Below are 21,681 nucleotides of genomic sequence, written 5' to 3' on the forward strand. Positions count from 1 at the left end.
TGCATTTAACGATGGCGTGCCCAGATGAAGTTTCCACATTAGTTGAACAACGTTCAGCGATCGGTTTTCTGCTTTCAAAACGTAAAAAAAACAGGCTAAAAGCTTTTCTCGAATAATTTTTTCCCATGGTGAAAGACGTATGAAATTTTTATAAGTGGGTAAAACGGTTCAAAATCGGTCCAACGCTAGTGACTGACTTATTTAAATTATACAGTTGGTATAAATCTGTGGTTTGCTCCACAAATTGCTGAGCGAACAACGTCCTGGCTGATCAGTTGAAGTGTCAAGTCGTTTTCGTCTTTTGTGGTTATCTCGAATGTCAGCGTACAATAAACAGCGCCTACTACTCGGATATTGTGATGAAGAATAAAGTCTGTAATGAGAGCAACGCCTCGTGGATCTCAAAGGAAAGCTGTGATATGGTTAAACGACAGTGCTGGCCCTCACACCACCCAGCTGACCCAAGAAACCATCATAAAAATGGTTTGGATGACACTGCCTCATTCTCTCAACAGTCCAGGTTTGCCTCCTTCACATACTCATTTGTTTGGTCCATTTAAGGGCACGTTAAGTGGAGAAAAAGTGCCGAAACAGCGAGGAGGTCAAAGAAATTGTGAGAAAGTGGCTCAAACAGCGAGGCAGAGACTTCTTTTTACAAAAAACTAGTTCTTCTTTGGAACAAACGCTATACGATCCAAATAATTCCTTCTGCAGCTTAGCACACATACGCTCGAATTCTAGACCGATGACCTCGCTGTTTGGTCCCGTCTTGCAAATTAACCAACCAACTAGCCAACGCTCGAACTCATACAGGAATCAGCGAATGCTGCGAGTGAAGAGGCTTAATGGGCGGGGACACTATGTCGGTAGTATGAGGACAAGTTGGAACTTCGCGTCGCTCAGGAACTGTGCCAGGATGGCCGAAGCGATTAAGATGACATCTCATGAGAAGAGGAAAATCCAGGTTAGAGTCCTCGTGCGCCAAAAATTTTCAAGTTCCCCCACTGATTTACTTCAATGCCCACTAGCATCCATTGTCTGTTCATAAGTGTAGTAATACTGGTGAGGTTTAGGTTGAATTGATCGTATGGCATTATTGGCTCGGAGACCCCACCTGGGATTGTTCGGTTGCCTAGTACTACTCTTGTTATTTGACGCCTCTTCGGCGATTTGCGCGTTAGTGGCGATGAAAGGATGATGACAAAATAACATCCAGAGTCCGAGTGGATAAACACCCCAGTCCAGCCGGAATTCGAAATCGAGTTCCCGCACAGCAGCCGTCAGCTGTGCTGGCCGCTCAGCTACAGAGGCGGGCAGTATTATCTTGAGAAAATCCACATTTTTTTCTAAATCAGTTTGTTCCCTTAAGGGGAGACTAAAGGCAAGTGGGCTTCAAAAATTCGATTTTTAGATTTTAGCATATTTAAAATTCCTGTCTTTCCTGTGTGAAACAGTTATTGTTTTATATAAATACGACAATTTTTTCATGAGATATGATGGTTTGATGGTTTTCCTGACGATCTGTGCAATCTGGCATTTAAATGCCACGCCTTCCTTTTTGCTCCATAGAGAGATAACGCGCAGGATTCTTTTACTCCTAGTATATTACTTCATGCTTCTATTGTTTTATCGCTTCACTGTTTCCTACCCTGTATCTCATATCGATACTCGTTTTCCGATCGTGTTTGTTATTGTTTTCGAGCGTTAATGATTGTACTTAGTGAAGTTTGTTGTGAGTGAAGTACGTGTTGATCTGTATTTTCTTTGAGTTCGTGTGTTTTGCCTAAATTAAAATTCAGAGGAAATAAATACGTAAAAGTAAATGAGGTTAGTGGATCAAAGGACCCAAGGATGTTAGGGGACGGTGACAGCACGGTTGATGACTGAGAATGTGCACAACAACCCTATGGTCCTAATGTCACAATTTCTAAATTAGAGTGCATTGGGCATGTCCAGAAGAGAACGGGGTCCATGTTAAGAAGATTATTGAAAGAAAAGTCAAAAATAGTAATGGAAGATGGTAAGAAGATAGGTGGTAAAAGTCGCCTGACAAATGTTGAAGTAGATTACAGAATTATTATGGCTTGGCTACAAGAAGAAATGTAGAGAATTTAGAAAACATGAAAAAAGTTGTAAGGGCTATTTTTTCCATAAGCTTTCCACAAATAAAAATCCAGTGCACGGTCTTTGCCCGAATGATCCTGACACTTGGTGCAAGTACAGGAGAAGTCTCAAATATGACCACAAACATTCTTTGCCTGATCAGTAATGAATGAAATTAAATCCGTATTTAGAGAAATTTGCAAAGATACCTTGGTGAAGAAATGTCTTCATGGGAAACCCCAAAATTTAAACGAATGTTTGAATTCTGTCATTCGGAACCGGTTACCGAAAACTGCATTCGTTCAGCTAACAACCCTCAAATTTGGTGTTTATGATGCTATTTTATGCTTCAATGATGATGTAATTAGAAAACTGGATGTTTTGGAATTATTGGGCATAAAATCTAGTGGAAATACTGAAAAATCTTTGGTGCAAATAGATAAAGAGAGAATCCGCAAAGCAGATATTGCTAACTTAAAGTGCACAAAAGAAGCCAGACAGAAAAGAAGAGGGACCAAGAGAAGAAAAGAAGATCAGTATGATTCAGATGATGCTCAGTACGGTGCAGGAATATATAAGTGGTAAGTAATTCTCATCAATAACTATACTAGAATTTCAATATTAAACTTTAAATGGATTTTTCTCAAAACTACATTTTTTCTTACTTTGTGGTACCATTATTTGATAAAATAATGGGGTTAGAAACATGAAATTTGGTCAATTTGTACTGCAGATGGTAATACGTTATCACAAGTAAATTAGAAACCACCAAATAATCAAAAACTGTTTTATAATAATTAATGTACAAAAAAGTTAAAATTTACTAGTGAAAGAATAATTTTTTTTTCTTCAAAGCATAAGAGGTATTATGTTCATTTTACTTGTAAATTGAGGCATATATGTTATACAGAGTGGTCCATTGATAGAGACCGGGCCGAGCATCTCAAGAAATAAGCGTCAAACGAAAAAGCTGCAAAGAACGAAACTCGTCTAGCTTGAAGGGAGAAACCAGATGGCGCTATGGTTGGACCGCTAGATGGCGCTGCCGTAGGTCAAACGGATATCAATTGCGTTTTTTTATAAATAGGAACCCCCATTTTTATTACATATTCGTGTAGTACGTAAAGAAATATGAATGTTTTAGTTGGACCACTTTTATCGCTTTGTGATAGATGGCACTGTTATAGTCACAAACGTATAAGTACGTGGTATCACGTAACGTTCCGCCAGTGCGGACGGTATTTGCATCGTGATACATTACCCGTGTTAAAATGGACCGTTTACCAATTGCGTAAAAGGTCGATATCGTGTTGATGTATGGCTATTGTGATCAAAATGCCCAATGGGCGTGAGCTATGTATGCTACTCGGTATCCTGGACGACATCATCCAAGTGTCCGGACCGTTCGCCGGATAGTTACGTTATTTGAGGAAACAGGAAGTGTTCAGCCACAGGTGAAACGTCAACCACGACCTGCAACAAATGAAGATGCCCAAGTAGGTGTTTTAGCTGCTGTCGCGGCTAATCCGCACATCAGTAGCCGACAAATTGCGCGAGAATCGGGAATATCAAAAACGTCGGTGTTGAGAATGGTACATCAACAACGATTGGACCCGTATCATATTTCTATGCACCAAGAATTGCATGGCGACGACTTTGAACGTCGTGTACAGTTCTGCCACTGGGCACAAGAGAAATTACGGGACGATGACAGATTCTATGCACGCGTTCTATTTAGCGACGAAGCGTCATTCACCAACAGCGTCATAATATGCACTATTGGGCAACGGAAAATCCACGATGGCTGCGACAAGTGGAACATCAGCGACCTTGGCGGGTTAATGTATGGTGCGGCATTATGGGAGGAAGGATAATTGTCCCCCATTTTATCGATGGCAACTAAGTGATGCAATGTATGATGATTTCCTACGTAATGTTCTACCGATGTTACTACAAGATGTTTCACTGCATGACAGAATGGCGATTTACTTCCAACATGATGGATGTCTGGCACATAGCTCGCGTGCAGTTGAAGCAGTATATTTCATGACAGGTGGATTGGTCGGGCCATACCATGGCCCGCACGTTCACCGGATCTGGCGTACCCGGATTTCTTTCTGTGGGGAAAGTTTAAGGATATTTGCTATCGTGATGCACCGACAACGCCTGACAACATGCGTCAGCGCATTGTCAATGCATGTGTAAATATTACGGAAGGCGAATTACTCGCTTTTGAGAGGAATGTCGTTACAGGTATTGCCAAATGCATTGAGGTTGACGGACATCATTTTGATAATTTATTGCACTAATGTGGTATTTACAGGTAATCACGCTGTAACAGCATGGGTTCTCAGAAACGATAAGTTCACAAAGATACATGTATCACACTGGAACAACCGAAATAAAATGTTCAAACGTACCTACGTTCTGTATTTTAAATTAAAAAACCTATCTGTTACCAACTATTCGTCCAAAATTGTGAGCCATATGTTTGTGATTATTAGAGCGCCATCTACCACAAAGCGAAAAAAGTGGTCCAACTAAAACATTCATATTTCTTTACGTACTACACGAATATGTAATAAAAAATGGGGGTTCCTATTTAAAAAACGCAGTTGATATCCGCTTGACCTATGGCAGCGCCATCTAGCGGGCCAACCGTAGCACCATCTGCTTTCCCCCTTAAAGCTATACAAGTTTCGTTCTTTATAGTTTTTTTCGTTTGACGCTTATTTCGTGAGATATTTGGTCCGGTCACCATCAATGGACCACCCTCTATCCATGGTGTTACAAAAAGGTACGGCCAAACTTCCAGGAAACATTTCTCACACACAAAGAAAGAAAATATGTTATGTGGACATGTGTCCGGAAACGCTTACTTTCCATGTTAGAGCTCATTTTATTACTTCTCTTCAAATCACATTAATCATGGAATGGAAACACACAGCAACAGAACGTACCAGCGTGACTTCAAACACTTTGTTACAGGAAATGTTCAAAATGTCCTCCGTTAGCGAGGATACATGCATCCACCCACCGTCGCATGGAATCCCTGATGCGCTGATGCGGCCCTGGAGACTGGCGTATTGTATCACAGCCGTCCACAATACGTGCACGAAGAGTCTCTACATTTGGTACCGGGGTTGCGTAGACAAGAGCTTTCAAACGCCCCCATAAATGAAAGTCAAGAGGGTTGAGGTCAGGAGAGCGTGGAGGCCGTGGAATTGGTCCGCCTCTACCAATCCATCGGTCACCGAATCTGTTGTTGAGAAGCGTACGAACACTTCGACTGAAATGTGCAGGAGCTCCATCGTGCATGAACCACATGTTGTGTCGTACTTGTAAAGGCACATGTTGTAGCACCACAGGTAGAGTATCCCGAATGAAATAATGATAACGTGCTCCATTGAGCGTAGGTGGAAGAACATGGGGCCCAATCAAGACATTACCAACAATGCCTGCCCAAACGTTCACAGAAAATCTATGTTGATGACGTGATTGCACAATTGCGTGCGGATTCTCGTCAGCCCACACATGTTGATTGTGAAAATTTACAATTTGATCACGTTGGAATGAAGCCTCATCCGTAAAGAGAACATTGGCTCTGAAATGAGGATTGACACATTGTTGGATGAACCATTCGCAGAAGTGTACCCGTGGAGGTCAATCAGCTGCTGATAGTGCCTGCACACGCTGTACATGGTACGGAAACAACTGGTTCTCCCGTAGCACTCTCCATACAGTGACGTGGTCAACGTTACCTTGTACAGCAGCAACTTCTCTGACGCTGACATTAGGGTTATCGTCAACTGCACGAAGAACTGCCTCGTCCATTGCAGGTGTCCTCGTCGTTCTAGGTCTTCCCCAGTAGCGTGTCATAGGCTGGAATGTTCCGTGCTCCCTAAGACGACGATCAATTGCTTCGAACGTCTTCCTGTCGGGACACCTTCGTTCTGGAAATCTGTCTCGATACGAACGTACCGCGTCACGGCTATTGCCCCGTGCTAATCCATACATCAAATGGGCCTCTGGCAACTCCGCATTTGTAAACATTGCACTGACTGCAAAACCACGTTCGTGATGAACACTAGCCTGTTGATGCTACGTACTGATGTGCTTGATGCTAGTACTGTAGAGCAATGAGTCGCATGACAACACAACCACCGAAGTCAACATTACCTTCCTTCAATTGGGCCAACTGGTGGTGAATCGAGGAAGTACAGTACATACTGACGAAACTAAAATGAGCTCTAACATGGAAATTAATCGTTTCCGGACACATGTCCACATAACATCTTTTCTTTATTTGTGTGTGAGGAATGTTTCCTGAAAGTTTGGCCGTACCTTTTTGTAACACCCTGTATATGCAGGAAAAATTTCATTGTTTTATCACTTATAGTTCATTTGAAAAATGTACCTATTCAAAGGGTAAAATAGCATTGGCAGAATAGGGATAAAAATTGCCTTCCGTCTCCTCTTAATTACTGAACGTGCCTCTTAAACGTGGATGATAAACGAGCAGTACGAGGGCAGTTTGTATGATGTGGTACGGTATGTTGTTCTACACAGGCAGCAGGCCAACTTCCACGTGTTCTACTACTGGTACGACGGCTCGGCAGCGGAGGGCAAGCTGAAGCAGCACGGGCTGAACGACGGCCGGCAGTACCGCTACCTGCGCGCCGCCCCCGCGTCGGAGGCGGACCCCGCGACGCCGGTGGCGCCGCCGCAGCTGGCGGGCCCGCGCGAGGACGCCTCCGGAAACGTGCGCCGCTTCAAGGAGCTGCGCGCCGCGCTGCGAGACCTGGGCGTCGACGCCGACCAGGAGGCGACGCTGTGGCGCACGCTCGCCGCCATCCTGCAGCTGGGCGAGGTGCGCTTCCAGGACGATGGACACGGGCAGGCCGACCTGCGCGACCACGACCTCGCCGCCAACGGTGAGCAGGCTGGCAGCGTCTCGGTTCTGGGGGACGGCTTCACTCACGTGCACTGCAAACCTCCCCTCGTACGCGGCCGACTTGTGTGTCCCCTTAGTGTCATTAGCTAATGGGACCTACAGTCCTATGGCACTGTTGGGTGCAACGATCGAGAGAACCACCTAAATGGCAACGACTGTTCCCTTCGCACGTGCTGGAAAGTTTCAAATGGCTCTGAGCACTATGGGACTCAACTGCTGTGGTCATAAGTCCCCTAGAACTTAGAACTACTTAAACCTAACTAACCTAAGGACAGCACACAACACCCAGCCATCACGAGGCAGAGAAAATCCCTGACCCCGCCGGGAATCGAACCCGGGAACCCGGGCGTGGGAAGCGAGAACGCTACCGCACGACCACGAGATGCGGGCGCTGGAAAGTTTCCTTCATACACTGCTGGCCATTAAAACTGCTACAACAAGAAGAAATGATAAACGGGTATTCATTGAACAAATATATTATACTAGAACTGACATGTGATTACATTTTCACGCAATTTGGGTGCATAGATCCTGAGAAATCAGTACCCAGAACAACCACCTCTGGCCGTAATAACGGCCTTGATACGCCTGGGCATTGAGTCAGAGCATGGATGGCGTGTACAGGTACAGCTGCCCATGCAGCTTCAACACGATACCACAGTTCATCAAGAGTAGTGACTGGCGTATTCGGACGAGCCAGTTGCTCGGCCACCATTGTCCAGAGGTTTTCAATTGGTGAGAGATCTGGAGAATGTGCTGGCCAGGGCAGCAGTCGAACTTTTCCTGCATCCAGAGAGGCCCGTACAGGACCTGCAACATGCGGTCGTGCATTATCCTGCTTAAATGTAGGGTTTCACAGGGATCGCATGAAGGGTAGACCCACGGGTCGTAACACATCTGAAATGTAACGTCCACTGTTCAAAGTGCCGTCAATGCGAATAAGAGGTGACCGAGACGTGTAACCAATGATACCCCGTACCATCACGCCGGGTGATACCCCAGTATGGCGATGACGAATACACGCTTCCAATGTGGGTTCACCGCGATGTCGACAAACACGGATGCGACCATCATGATGCTGTAAACAGAACCTGGATTCATGCGAAAAATGACGTTTTGCCATTCGTGCACCCAGGTTCGTCGTTGAGTACACAATCGCAGGCGCTCCTGTCTGTGATGCAGCGTCAGGGGTAACAGCAGCCATAGTCTCCGAGCTGATAGTTCATGCTGCTGCATAAGTCATCGAACTGTTCGTGCAGATGGTTGTTGTCTTGCAAACGTCCCCATCTGTTGGCTCAGGGATCGAGATGTGGCTGCACGATCCGTTAGAGCCGTGCGGATATGATGTCTGTCATCTCGACTGGTAGTGATACGAGGCCTTTGGGATCCAGCACAGCCTCCTGAACCCACCGATTCCATATTCTGCAAACAGTAATTGGATCTCGACCAACGCGAGCAGCAATGTCGCGATACGATAAACCGCAATCGCGATAGGCTACAATCCGACCTTTATCAAAGGCGGAAACGTGATGGTACGCATTTCTCCTCATTACACGAGGCATCACAACAACGTTTCACCAGACAACACCGGTCAACTGCTGTTTGTGTATGAGAAATCGGTTGGAAGCTTTCGTCATGTCAGCACGTTGTAGGTGTCGCCACCTGCGCCAACCTTGTGTGAATGCTCTGGGAAGCTAATCATTTTCGTATCACAGCATCTTCTTCCTGTCGGTTAAATTTCGCGTCTGTAGCACGTCATCTTCGTAGTGTACCAATTTTAATGGCCAGTAGTATATAATCACCGTACTGTGTTTCCAATAACGTCAACGGAGACTGAGTTCCCCAAAGAACAAACTGTTGTGTCACACTATTGGCTGAGAGTGTTCTGGAGGACCGCCCAAATCAGGATTATTTCCTTTGCGCACGTCACAGCCTTTCCTTCACGTAGTGATCGTCTTGTTTTTCCAATAACATGAATGGAAAATAGCCCCCCCCCCCCCAAAAAAAAGGTCATATGTCACTCTTACCTGAGAGTCTCTGGCAGACCACCTAACTCGGAACGGTTGTTTCCCTCTTGGGAATCAGAATCTTCCCTTTGCATATTGACTGTCTCGTGAATCCAATAACTTCACAGGAAATCAAACTTAAAATTCAAACTCCGTTCAAACTGACCTTGAAGGCCCAAGATACGACAGACCACCTTGTCATCCTCAACCTAGAGGCGTTCACTTGATGCAATTATGGAGAGACATGTGAACAGTGCATTGCTCTCCTGGCCATTATCAGTTTTCATGACCAGAGAACGGATTGCTCCCAAAAAGGGATACATCATATGACCCTGTTATCTGCGAGGGTTTGTACTGCCATCTAAATAGGAGTGACAGTTTTTTTTTTTTTTTTTTTTTTTTTGGCACGCATTAGAATCTAACCTGCATGTAGTGACTGTATTATATTTCCAGTAATGTCAATGGAGAATGGAACCCCCCAAAAGTACAATATCACATGATCCTCTTAGCTGAGAGGGACTTTCCTTTGCACATGCTGACTTGCATATAGTGACGGTCTTATGTTTTCAGTAATATCAACAGAGCACCTCTCCCCTCCCCCCTCCCCTTCCCCAGCCAAGAAGAATGTAGTATTGCTAGAGGACCACCTAAATGGGAATGATTGCTTCCTTTACACCCGTTGTAGCCTTTCCTTTGCGTGGTGACTGTCTCGTGTTTCCAGTAACTTCACAGCAAATAAAACCCAAAACTGAAACTCCATACGATCAATGCTTAAAAGCGCAAGGTTCCCACCGATCACCATGTCATCCTCTGCCCAGAGGTGTCACTGGATGCTAATGTGGAGAGGCAAGTGGTAGCACACCACTCTTCCGGTGGTTGACAGTTTTCGTGACTGAAACCGCTACTTTCCAACGAAATAGCTCTTCAATTGCCCTCACAAGGGCTGAGTGCACCCCACTTGCCTACAGCACTCGACAAACCGGGACAGTCACCTATCCAAGTGCTGGCCAAACCTGACAGCGCTTAACTTTTGTGATCTGACAGGGATCAGTAATGCCACTACGGCATGGCCGTTGGCTCACAGGAAATCAGACCACAAAAAACAGTTTTCGCGTGACACTGTCGGCAGGGACGGTCTGGAGGATCATCTGTAATGGAATGTATGCTTCCCTGGCGCTCATTGAAACATTCCCTTTGTGTAATGACTGTCTTGTGTTTTCCAATAACTTCAACGGACAATCGGACACAAGAAATAAAATGTCATATCAGTGACTCCTTTGTGCGCCTGGAAACCTTTCCTTCATATAGTGACCAATGAGTCTTCAATAGCAGCTATGGTGAGAGCACTCCGAAAAATGTCAGGTGGCTGGAAGGGACTAGAGAATTATCTAAATGGAAAGAAATTCTTCCTTTACGCACATTACATTCTACTCTTCGTAACTGTTTTGTGTTACAAGTACCATGAAGAATGCGTATGCGCCAGGAAAACAAAGAAAAGTATCGTGTGGCACAATTTGTCGAAAGAAACCAGGCATCCCTAATTGGAAAGAAGTTTTTCCTTTCCGTGCATTGTAATCTTTCCTTTGTATTTTGACAATATTGTGCAGATCCTATGTTGTGCAGATGACTGAGATGAACGTGTGGAGTGTGGCGTTGAAACGTTTCCTCTGTGAGTCCCGACTTATTTCTTCACTATGACCCACATTCCCACAAGGCTGGACAGACCAAGGTGTAGGCTTTTCCTAGATGAAATCGTGTCCCAGAGAGTTTCACTTTGGACCGAGCTGTATTGCTTGCAAATTGTAAAATCGACTTTAGGTGAGATAAAATCACTAACTTGTCAATTTCCTTTATGATAGCCTCTATTAGCTTACTATTATATCGCGGGATACAATCTATAGGAAAATATAAAATGTTGTGGATGCAAGGAAATTGTACTTACTGATTTACAAAACGACCAAATTGTGGACATTTCTGGAAGTTATCAAAACCGTTTACGAAACACAACAAGCCTTGTTATAACTGGTCACAGAGAAAGTAAGTGGAACTACGTCTATAAGTCCAAAAATGGTTCAAATGGCTCTGAGCACTATGGGACTTAACAGCTGTGGTCATCAGTCCCCTAGAACTTAGAACTACTTAAACCTAACTAACCTAAGGACATCACACACATCCATGCCCGAGGCAGGATTCGAACCTGCGACCGTAGCAGTCGCGCGGTCCCGGACTGCGCGCCTAGAACCGCGAGACCACCGCGGCCGGCTCTATAAGTCCACTGAAACGTGTAGTTGTATTTAACACAGTTCCTTAGAAATAATTTTTTGTAGCCATGGAGAGACTTTATGCTTAGTCTGTACGACACATCGTCGATTATGCCCATAATTCTCCTTTCACGCTCGACCGTGCACTCGGAAGCCGGGTTTGAGGGATTTATTTTAAAACGACTGGCAGGATACGAAGGTTTCCAACGACTTTACAGGACATTTCGAAATCGGACGTCGTGTTGAAAGCATCACCTACATATGCACTGTCCCTCAGCGACGCGTTCGATCTCAGTTATTGCAATCAGTCAAGCTCAAGAGGCACCATTTCATGAGGATGCGACAGGCTGGATGGCTTTCCCACCATTGTTCGTGCCACACCAGTCGTGCGGAATTCACCATCGCCCGCTTTCAAAGGCGGTGGCTAGAGCAAGGTATATACACAGAACGCGCGAGGACTGTATGTCATTGACACACTGCTAGGAGGGACAACACTAAATAAATGACGTAGTAAATGGTAGCGTTACCGGTAGTACTTGTAGGGAAAGAAACTTAAATAAATGTTGTTTGTGCATAATTAACCCGCACATCTTTGAGTGTTGTCCCAATGTACATTTACAGGCAAGAAGATAACTGTGTAGTATAAAAATGTTCTATAGGTTATACGGCCCTTGACATATCCCCATTCAGTTATTAGATCGTGTGCCGCTTCCGGTTTTTAGTGGAATCTAGCAAGACACTGATCGTGTACGGAAAGAAAGCAATCGTTATGAGGTAAGTCCCTACAAGTAAACAGGACACCTACCATGCAGGTAACGCGGATACAACCTTAACTGATCAGAACTACTAGCAAAATTGCTATAGTCTACGTTTACTTATAACAGTCTACGGTAGCCTACGGTAGTTTTACAACTCTAGCCACATCCAAACATCCGCCATTCTGTCACGTCTACATGTCAGTGCACCTTACTGTCTTTAGCCCATACAACTGACTGGCACAAAAACATCTATTCACTATCATGTCTTACGTCAGCGGTGAAATGACCCATGACCACTTGGTACTAGTTCCGCAATCTACAGCATTCAACAGTGATCATTGTGCTGTTTTTAGTGGCTGACCAACAGTCTATTTGCGAATTACTCTGTGTGAGATGCACCATGCTTGCCTGACATATGTAACTGGGGTTCACGGTTTCAGTGGCGAAGATGCTGGGTGTGGACGAGAAGAACTACTAGGAAAACTGCTATAGTCTACCTTCACTTATGACAGTCTACGGTAGCCTACGGTAGTTTTACAACTCTAGCCACATCCAAACATCCGCCATTCTGTCACGTCAACACGTCAGTGCACCTTATTGTCTTTAGCCCATTCAACTGACTAAACACATCTATTCACTATCATGTCTTACGTCAGTGGTGAAGTGACACATGACCACTTGGTACCAGTTCCAACATCTACAGCATTCAACAGTGATCATTGTGCTGTTTTCAGTGGGTGACCAATAGTCTATTTGCGTATTACTATGTGTGAGATGCACCACGCTTGCCTGACATGTGTAACTGGGGCTCACGGTTTCAGTGGCGAAGATGCTGGGCGTGGACGAGAAGAAGTTCGCCTGGGCGCTGACCAACTACTGCGTGATCCAGCAGGGCACGGCCGTGCGCCGCCGTCACACCGTAGACGAGGCCGAAGAGGCGCGCGACGTACTCGCCAGAGGCATCTACTCCCGGCTCGTCGACTGGCTGGTCAACCTCATCAACTTCAAGATGTCCTTCTCCAGGGCCGTCTTGTGAGTGCGCCCGATTCCAGAACTACAGTAGTTGCCGGTTCATTAGAGGCTTTACCACCTTGCGGCTACAGCTCAGCATGACGAACAGACTACGATAGCGTTCGAGACAAAAATCTCTTTTAAATTACATAGTGGGAATTTAAGGAGATGGGACCTGGATAAACTCAAAGAACAAGAGGTTGTAGAGAGTTTCAGGGACAGCATTAGGGAACGATTGACAGGAATGGGGGAAAGAAATATAGTAGAGGAAGAATCGGTAGCTTTGAGGGATGAAATAGTAGAAATCCTTGGGTAACAGAAGATATACTGAATTCAATTGATGAAAGGAGAAAATATAAAAATGTAGTAAATGAAGCAAACAAAAAGGAATACAAACGTCTCAAAAATGAGATTGACAGGAAGTGCAAAATGGCTAAGCAGGGATGGCTAGAGGACAAATGTAAACATGTAGAGGCTTATCTCACTAGGGGTAAGATAGATACTGCGTACAGGAAATTTAAAGAGACCTTTGGAGAAAAGAGAACCACTTGTATGAATATCAAGAGCTCAGATGGAAACCCAGTTTTAAGCAAAGAAGGGAGAGCAGAAAGATGGGAGTATATACAGGGTCTATACAAGGGCGATGTACTTGAGGACAATATTATGGAAATGGAAGAGGATGTAGATGAAGAAGAAATGGGAGATATGATACTGCGTGAAGAGTTTGACAGAGCACTGAAAGATATGAGTCGAAACAAGGCCCCAGGAGCAGACAACATTCCATTAGAACTACTGACAGCCTTGGGAGAGCCAGCCCTGACAAAACTCTATCATCTGGTGAGCAAGATGTATGAGACAGGGGAAATACTGTCAGACTTCGAGAAGAATATAATAATTTCAATACCAAAGAAATCAGTTGTTGACAGATGTGGAAATCACCGAACCATCAGTTTAATAAGTCACAGCTGCAAAATACTAACGCGAAATTTTTACAGACGAATGGAAAAACTAGTAGAAGCCGACCTCGGGGAAGATCAGTTTGGATTCCGTAGAAATTTTGGAACACGTGAGGCAATACTGACCTTACGACTTATCTTAGAAGCTAGATTAAGGAAAGGCAAACCTACGTTTATAGCATTTGTAAACTTAGAGAAAGCTTTTGACAATGTTGACTGGAATACTCTCTTTCAAATCCTAAAGATGGGAGGGGTAAAATACGGGGAGTGAAAGGCTATTTACAATTTATACTGAAACCAGATGGCAGTTATAAGAGTCGAGGGGCATGAAAGGGAAGCAGTGGTTGGGAAGGGAGTGAGGCACGGTTGTAGCCTATCCCCGATGTCATTCAATCTGTATACTGAGCAAGTAGTGAAGAAAACAAAAGAAAAATTTGCAGTAGGAATTAAAATCAATGGAGAATAAACAAATCTTTGAGGTTCGCGGATGACGTTGTAATTCTGTCAGAGACAGCTAAGGACCTTGAAGAGCAGTTGAACGGAATGGAAAGTGTCTTGAAAGGAGGATATAAGATGAACATCAACAAAAGCGAAACGAGGATAATGGAATGTAGTCGTATGAAGTCGGGTGATGCTGAGGGAATTAGATTAGGTAATGAGACACTTAAAGTAGTAAATGAGTTTTGCTATTTTGGGAGAAAAATAACTGATGATAGTCGAAGCAGAGAGGAGATAAAATGTAGACTAGCAATGGCAAGGAAAGCGCTTCTGAAGAAGAGAAATTTGCTAACATCGAGTATAGATTTAACTGTCAGTAAGTCGTTTCTGAAAGTATTTGTGTGGAGTGTAGCCATGTATGGAAGTGAAACATGGACGATAAATAGTTTGGACGAGAAGAGAATAGAAGCTTTCGAAATGTGGTACTACAGAAGAATGCTGAAGATCTGATGGGTAAATCACATAACTGATGAGGAGGTATTGAATAGAATTGGGGAGAAGAGGAGTTCGTGGCACAACTTGACTAGAAGAAGGGATCGTTTGGTAGGACATGTTCTGAGGCATCAAGGGATCACCAATTTAGTATTGGAGGACAGCGTGGAGGGTAAAAATCGTAGATGGAGACCAAGAGATGAGTACACTAAGCAGATTCAGAAGGATATAGGTTGCAGTAGGTACTGGGAGATGAAGAAACTTGCACAGGATAGAGTAGCATGGAGAGCTGCATCAAACCAGTCTCTGGACTGAAGACCACAACAGCAATAGTTCTTTTTAAAAAGGTGAGGCAGTCGGTTAAGGCTGTTCTTTTCTGATCACTAGGTTGACAGCAATGACACAACAATGGCATGTCTTCTGCGTTAGCTGTGTTCGTTCAGCGAATAGCTCTATTCAGAGAGACTTCAGGCCATTTTATTTGAGTGCCCCTTATGTACCAAGGAACAAATGAGAAAATAATTAGTTTTATGTACTCTAAAGAGACTAAAGTTGTGAGGATTGTCAGCAGGATGCAGCTGTTGTAAGGTAAGAGACAAATTTACTAGTTGATGAATCTCTTTGAGAAAGGACATCAGAAGTTTTCAGTGCAGAAATCGTGGTTATCGTCATGCCACAATTGATATTGAGCATGAATTCAACAAGAGCCACAGTTCAGTATTTGCAGTCATCCATGAACCTCTAAACTATCGCGAAGTTTGCACTCATTAGATCATGCGTCAACTGACAGACAAACACAAACAGGGACGTTTCGAAATGACGAAATCACATTTAAAGCGTTTTGAAGAGAAAAGAGAAGAATTCCTCAGTCGCATAGAAACCGTTGATGAGAGTTAACAGCAGTGCATGGTGTGGAAACATCCATCTCCCACTATAGCAAAAAGCTCGAAGAGCAAATCTCCTCCAGGACACTTGATAATGACAGTGTTTTAAGATACGAAAGATCCACCCCCCGTTCATAACACTCCTAAAGGCCCAACAGTGAATTGTGACAACTACTGCCGGATGTTAGGAGATCTGGTTCAAAAATGGTTCAAATGGCTCTGCGCGCTATGGGACTTAACATCTGAGGTCATGGGTCCCCTAGAACTTAGAACTACTGAAACCTAACTAACCTAAGGACATCACATACATCCATGCCCGAGGCAGGATTCGAACCTGCGACCGTAGCAGTCGCGCGGTTCCAGACTGAAACGCCTAGAACCGCTCGGTCACCACGGCCGGCTCAGGAGATCTGGAATCCAGTTTCAAAAGAAGAGCAAAGTGAAGCTTTCAAAAGCTGTGACTTTACTTCAGGATAATGCTCGTCTTCATACAGCTGCGAAAGCAATCCAGTGAGTTGTGGATCATGAAGAGGTTTGCTATTGAAATTTTTCGGAAGAATCGGACAAATATTACTTCTTCCCACATACGTGTCGCGAAATTACTATAGCGATAAAATTTGAGAAATTAAGAGATTATCGACAATCATTCTTCCAACTATCCATTCGCGAATGGAACAGGGTAGGAGACTCAGTTAATGGTACCAGAAGTACCCTCCGCCACACACCGTTATTTGGTTTTTGGAGTATTGACGTAGATATAGATGTAGATCTCTGTTCTGAGCTACTCGAGTACCCACCATATAATGCTCACTTTGGTTCAAGTGACTGACCTTATTGGTCGGATGAAAGAGTGCCTGCGTGAATCTAAGCTTCCATCGGATGATGAGGTTGTGGAGGTGATGCAGAAATGGATATCAAGCTGCCACGAAGCTTCTTCCGGAATGGAACTGTGAAGCTCTTCATGACATGGACAAAGTGCATAAAGTCTGAGGGGGATTGTGTAGAGAAATGATGTTACGTCGTGTTCCCAGTAAAAAGTTTCTCATTAAAAATTGCCTTTACTTTTTTACTTGTCCTCGTATTTTTGCATAGAAGACTTGTTTTTAGAGCGATTGGAGTTCTCATATTGAAGGACTGCCTTTTAGTTTTGTTTTAACGCTGAATATAGAAGGTAAGTCGTAAATTCTACCAGTCTTTTTACGGGTGCTTAGAGCTTATTTTTCATTTATTTTAGTTTTTTGTAGGGATAACCTTTTGAAAGCTACATTTTTGACCCTATTTTGGGTATAAGTTGACCGAAGAGCTATCTCTACATTTGTAGTTTGATTTTTATTTGTTATAGCGAGCTTTACTATATTACGGGACGAGCTTACACTATGTTACGGTAGCTGAATGATATCAGCCACAGATTATGTTCTAGAATAAGTAGTTCGTAAATAAATAAGTTAGACAGTCGTTTCCTAACTACAGACAGCGCTAAAAACACAATTTTGCATGAATAGGGACGATACTAAAATGGTTAGAGCAAGAAATTATGTGCTCCTGCCCTTATATTTCACACTGAGAATACTTGTTAAAGAAACAAAGGTCTTGTATGCTGTGTCCAAAATTAACCATAAAGAGAACAGAATTAAATAAATGAAGAAAATGTTCGAAAGAAAAATTCGGAAGTTAAGTTGGTCAATCTGTAGGATGGTGTAGTTACCAAACCAGATGATCACGTGGTACATAATAGTTCACATGCAACAAATATTTTTGTGAATATTTCGTAAACACATTTGAGAAAAAAAGTCTAGTCAGAGGTAAAATTGTTGTAGTATATTAAGGTTAGAGATCACAACTATACAACTAATTATAGATTTGTCCAACATTTTCTGGAGCTAATAATAATACAATTCTGTAAAAGGAAAGCCTGTCATGTGTTTGATGATATTTCAGGAAAATTATTGAAAGATTATTCAGCCCGTACGTCTCTCATACTTTGTATTGTTTTATTGTAGATGTCTCGGTATGTATTTCTACAAATCTATTACGACCGCCCTTATAAATGTGCTGTTAATAAAAATGTTAAATTGGGCACCTGATTCTTTCTCTTGCGCTTTAGAGTTGTTCTCATAAGTCAATCGAATTCTTATACCGGGTACGACAGAATACTTTCTCCATCTTGTTACAAGTAAACTGTCACACTGTTTCCAGTGGTCTTCTTTACTTGCAATGAAATTACGGAACAAGTAAAGTACTGAAGAGTTCTGAAAGGATTTCCTAACAGAACAAAGCAACTATTAATTCCTCAAAATCCTTATATGGGAACAAAATTTAAAAAACAGAGTTTACAGTTTTGTTAGATGGTACACATCGCAACAGTCACGAATCACGGACAAGGGTCGATCAAGACAGCGTGGCACGTGCAACACCCCTTCCTTAATATTTTGTCCAGCATGTAAACTGTGATAGCGCATTGTCCGCAATTTACTTGGAAACAAATAACAGTACGATCGGTTTCCGCCACCGAGTGGCTGTGAGTCTAGTGTCGTAGGAGCACACTGTCTGTGTATTTTCACGAAGTTAAGACTCATAACGGCACAGTGGCCGAAACTAATAGCGGTGATCGCTGTTAAAAGTGCAGCTGGTGCTGTTATTTGATTCCAAGTATTCCTTGATTAGCTTCACGGATACACAGAAGATAACTCACGATTTTAACGGCCGTCACTTCCGACGACTGTCTTCAGTGAGGCTATTTGGAGCTTTGATTAATGATGATTAATGGATTTGACTGCACTGACAAAGAGAATGACAGTATTTTTTTGGAAATATTATGTAAATGTACCTATTTTAGCACTGTTGTTCATAGAGATATATATAATACTGTGGAAAACGTGCTAATTATTGAACCCAGTTTTCTCATTAGATTGTTAGATGGCTCTAGGCGTTTTATGAAATATAATTTAATTTATAGTTCTTCCCAAAGATCAAGGATTTTTCCCTTTGCTTGGTGCGTGTAAAATTCTTAATTATATCATTTTCGGACTGTCGTGAGGTATGTTTGCAGCTATGTATTATTGATTCATCAAAATGTATCAGATGAGAAGTGTACAAGTGCTCCGCGAAACGTCCCTGAAAGCTCCTGCCTGTCCGGCCATTAAAGTATCCAGCAGAGCTTTTGCAACACGTTGTATAAGTGCCACTATTTTCCTTTTTATTCTTCTCTGATTTTATGTGAAGTCTTCGATATTTTAATCTGCTGTTTGTACAAAAGGAAATTTTGACATCAAGCTTCTTGAGTAAATGGGCTATTCTTTGCGAAGCATTTCCCATATAGGAAGTACTGGCATACACGTACTGTACATCCTGTTGAAAGTTTAGATTTCTTATTCTTGTTGTGAGCTTGTTCGTAATTTGAACCTTTATCTCGAAATAACTACATATTTGCTTACAATTAATAAATAAACCTAGTGAAATGCTTTACGAAAAAAATAAAAACTTCAGTCCAAACATTTTCAGAGATTTTCCAGATGTATTTTGGAACAGTAGGAAAGTGACTAAAGACAATTTACAAAATGGAAACTCTTTGTGTAAGCTAGTACTTTCATGGAAATGTAACATGTTTTCCCTGTGCGTCAGTCATTACCAAATGACTAACGTACAGATGCATTAATTTAACTGTTGTGTGGTTAAAGAAGCACAAAGAGATAGTTTTAAATGTTCACAGAAAGTGTCCTTTCAACTATACATTCAAATATCTTTCAGGTACCTTTTAAACTGGTGTGACCAAGATGCAATTTATGTATATTCTCGTAAGGTCCACAGAATAGATAATAAACTGATGTAACAGATTTAGGAGCACCTCAGGATGTGCTCAACAAGTAGGAAACGCATTGCACATTAATCGAAATGTTTTGTCAGTAAAGGCAATTTCATTCAGCACTAAATCGATAGGTGCATTCACTATTTTCCACAACGGTAACATGAAGAATACCTAATGTTCGGTGTTGTTCCACAAACACAAGAACAGATTACGTTTGAGTATTGCTGTATCCTCATACATTAGTCCAGATGAAACCCTTCAGCACTTTTTCACTAGCCCCTCTCCATCCACCGCAACAAACAGATATTGTTTTACTTATTGCAGCGGCGACCATTACTGCGTCAACATCCTCGACATGTTTGGCTTCGAATGCTTCAAGACAAACAGCTTGGAGCAGCTATTCGTCAACACACTCAACGAGCAGATGCAGTACCATTACAACCAGAGGGTCTTCGCGTGGGAAATGGTAAGATCCGTTACCGACTTTAATCTCCTCCAAGATAACAATTTCTTCTCCCATGACGAATATTACTTCTCACCAGCAATCTCTAACAAGGAACCCTTTGAGTACGAGGTCGCAAGATCAATCTTAGTAAGGCTCATTTGAAAGTTTTGTGTTAACAGTTATGATAGGAAAAATATTTTGATCCATTTGAACTATCACTTCCACTTGTTAAGCACGTATAGTCATCATTGTACGCCTCGTGTACATTGCCCCGAGTGTGTATGACACCCCACATTCCCTGACTCATCTTGCAAAACGCTAATATTTCATGCGCCACTTCTTCCTCGCTCTGCAAGATTCCTTGGGTTCCTTTCTGACGAAATATCAACTTCGACAACTGTTGCGGATATAAAGCTATGTTTGCTATGTTTATCTTTGTCATTGCTCTGCTTTGTATCAAAATCACTAGCACCGTACCATATCAACGCTACTACACTATTAGCACTGTAGCATGTGGGTTCCTCTTCAACTAAGCAGTTGAGTTATGCTCTGTAGCCTCGTGCTGCGCTCACCATTCTATACCTCTAGTACCGCCTCCTGATGCTGGCTCAAAATGGTTCAAATGGCTCTGAGCACTATGCGACTTAACTGCTGAGGTCATCAGTCGCCTAGAACTTAGAACTAATTAAACCTAACTACCCTAAGGACATCACACACATCCATGCCCGAGGCAGGATTCGAACCTGCGACCGTAGCGGGCACGCGGTTCCAGACTGAAGCGCCTTTAACCGCACGGCCACACCGGCCGGCCTCCTGATGCTATTAGCATACGCTATTGTGGTAGCGTGGTAGACAATATGTGGGGCGTGTAATGCCGTAAATATCATTGGCATTTTGTGACCTCACACTCAAGAAATTCTTTGTAAATATTGACGCCAGTCACATAGTACACAGGTATGCAAAACTTAAGGAGGAAAGTAACTCTCACATGATTTGTCACTACTAACAAGGGAACATCCCCATCGCACCCCCCTCAGATTTAGTTATAAGTTGGCACAGTGGATAGGCCTTGAAAAACAGAACACAGATAGATCGAGAAAACAGGAAGAAGTTGTGTGGAACTATGAAAAAATAAGCAAAATATACAAACTGGGTCGCCCATGTGTCATATAGGCACTATTAAGGGCAGTATGAGACTAGGAGCGCCGTGGTCCCGTGGTTAGTGTGAACAAGTGCAGAACGAGAGGTTTTCAATTCAAATCTTCCCTCGACCGAAAATTTTAACTTTTTATTTTCAGTTTATGTGAAAAACTCTTATGTTTTCATCACTTTTTTGGAGTGATTATCACATCCACAAGAAAACCTAAATCAGGCAAGGTAGAAGAATCTTTTCACCCATTCGCCAAGTGTACTAGTTAGGTGGGTCGACAACATATTCCTGTCATGTGACGCACATGCTGTCACCAGTGTCGCATACAAAATATCAGACGTGTTTTCCTGTGGAGGAATCGGTTGACCTATGACCTTGCGATCAAATGTTTTCGGTTCCCATTGGAGAGGCACGTCCT

General features: G+C 43.0%; 1 protein-coding gene across 2 annotated transcripts in view; it reads left to right on the top strand.

Moving 5' to 3' along the window:
• The window catches only part of LOC124595918 (neither inactivation nor afterpotential protein C), a 386,219-nt gene that overhangs the window by 169,610 nt on the left and 194,928 nt on the right, over positions 1 to 21,681 (top strand). For both annotated transcript variants that reach the window (XM_047134827.1, XM_047134829.1), the window contains exons 12-14: positions 6,673 to 7,037; positions 12,904 to 13,114; positions 19,993 to 20,134. In XM_047134827.1, the coding sequence (XP_046990783.1) occupies positions 6,673 to 7,037; positions 12,904 to 13,114; positions 19,993 to 20,134 (718 nt within the window). The remainder of the gene's footprint in view (positions 1 to 6,672; positions 7,038 to 12,903; positions 13,115 to 19,992; positions 20,135 to 21,681) is intronic.

Source organism: Schistocerca americana, chromosome 2, assembly GCF_021461395.2.
Source record: "Schistocerca americana isolate TAMUIC-IGC-003095 chromosome 2, iqSchAmer2.1, whole genome shotgun sequence".
NCBI lineage: Eukaryota > Metazoa > Arthropoda > Insecta > Orthoptera > Acrididae > Schistocerca > Schistocerca americana.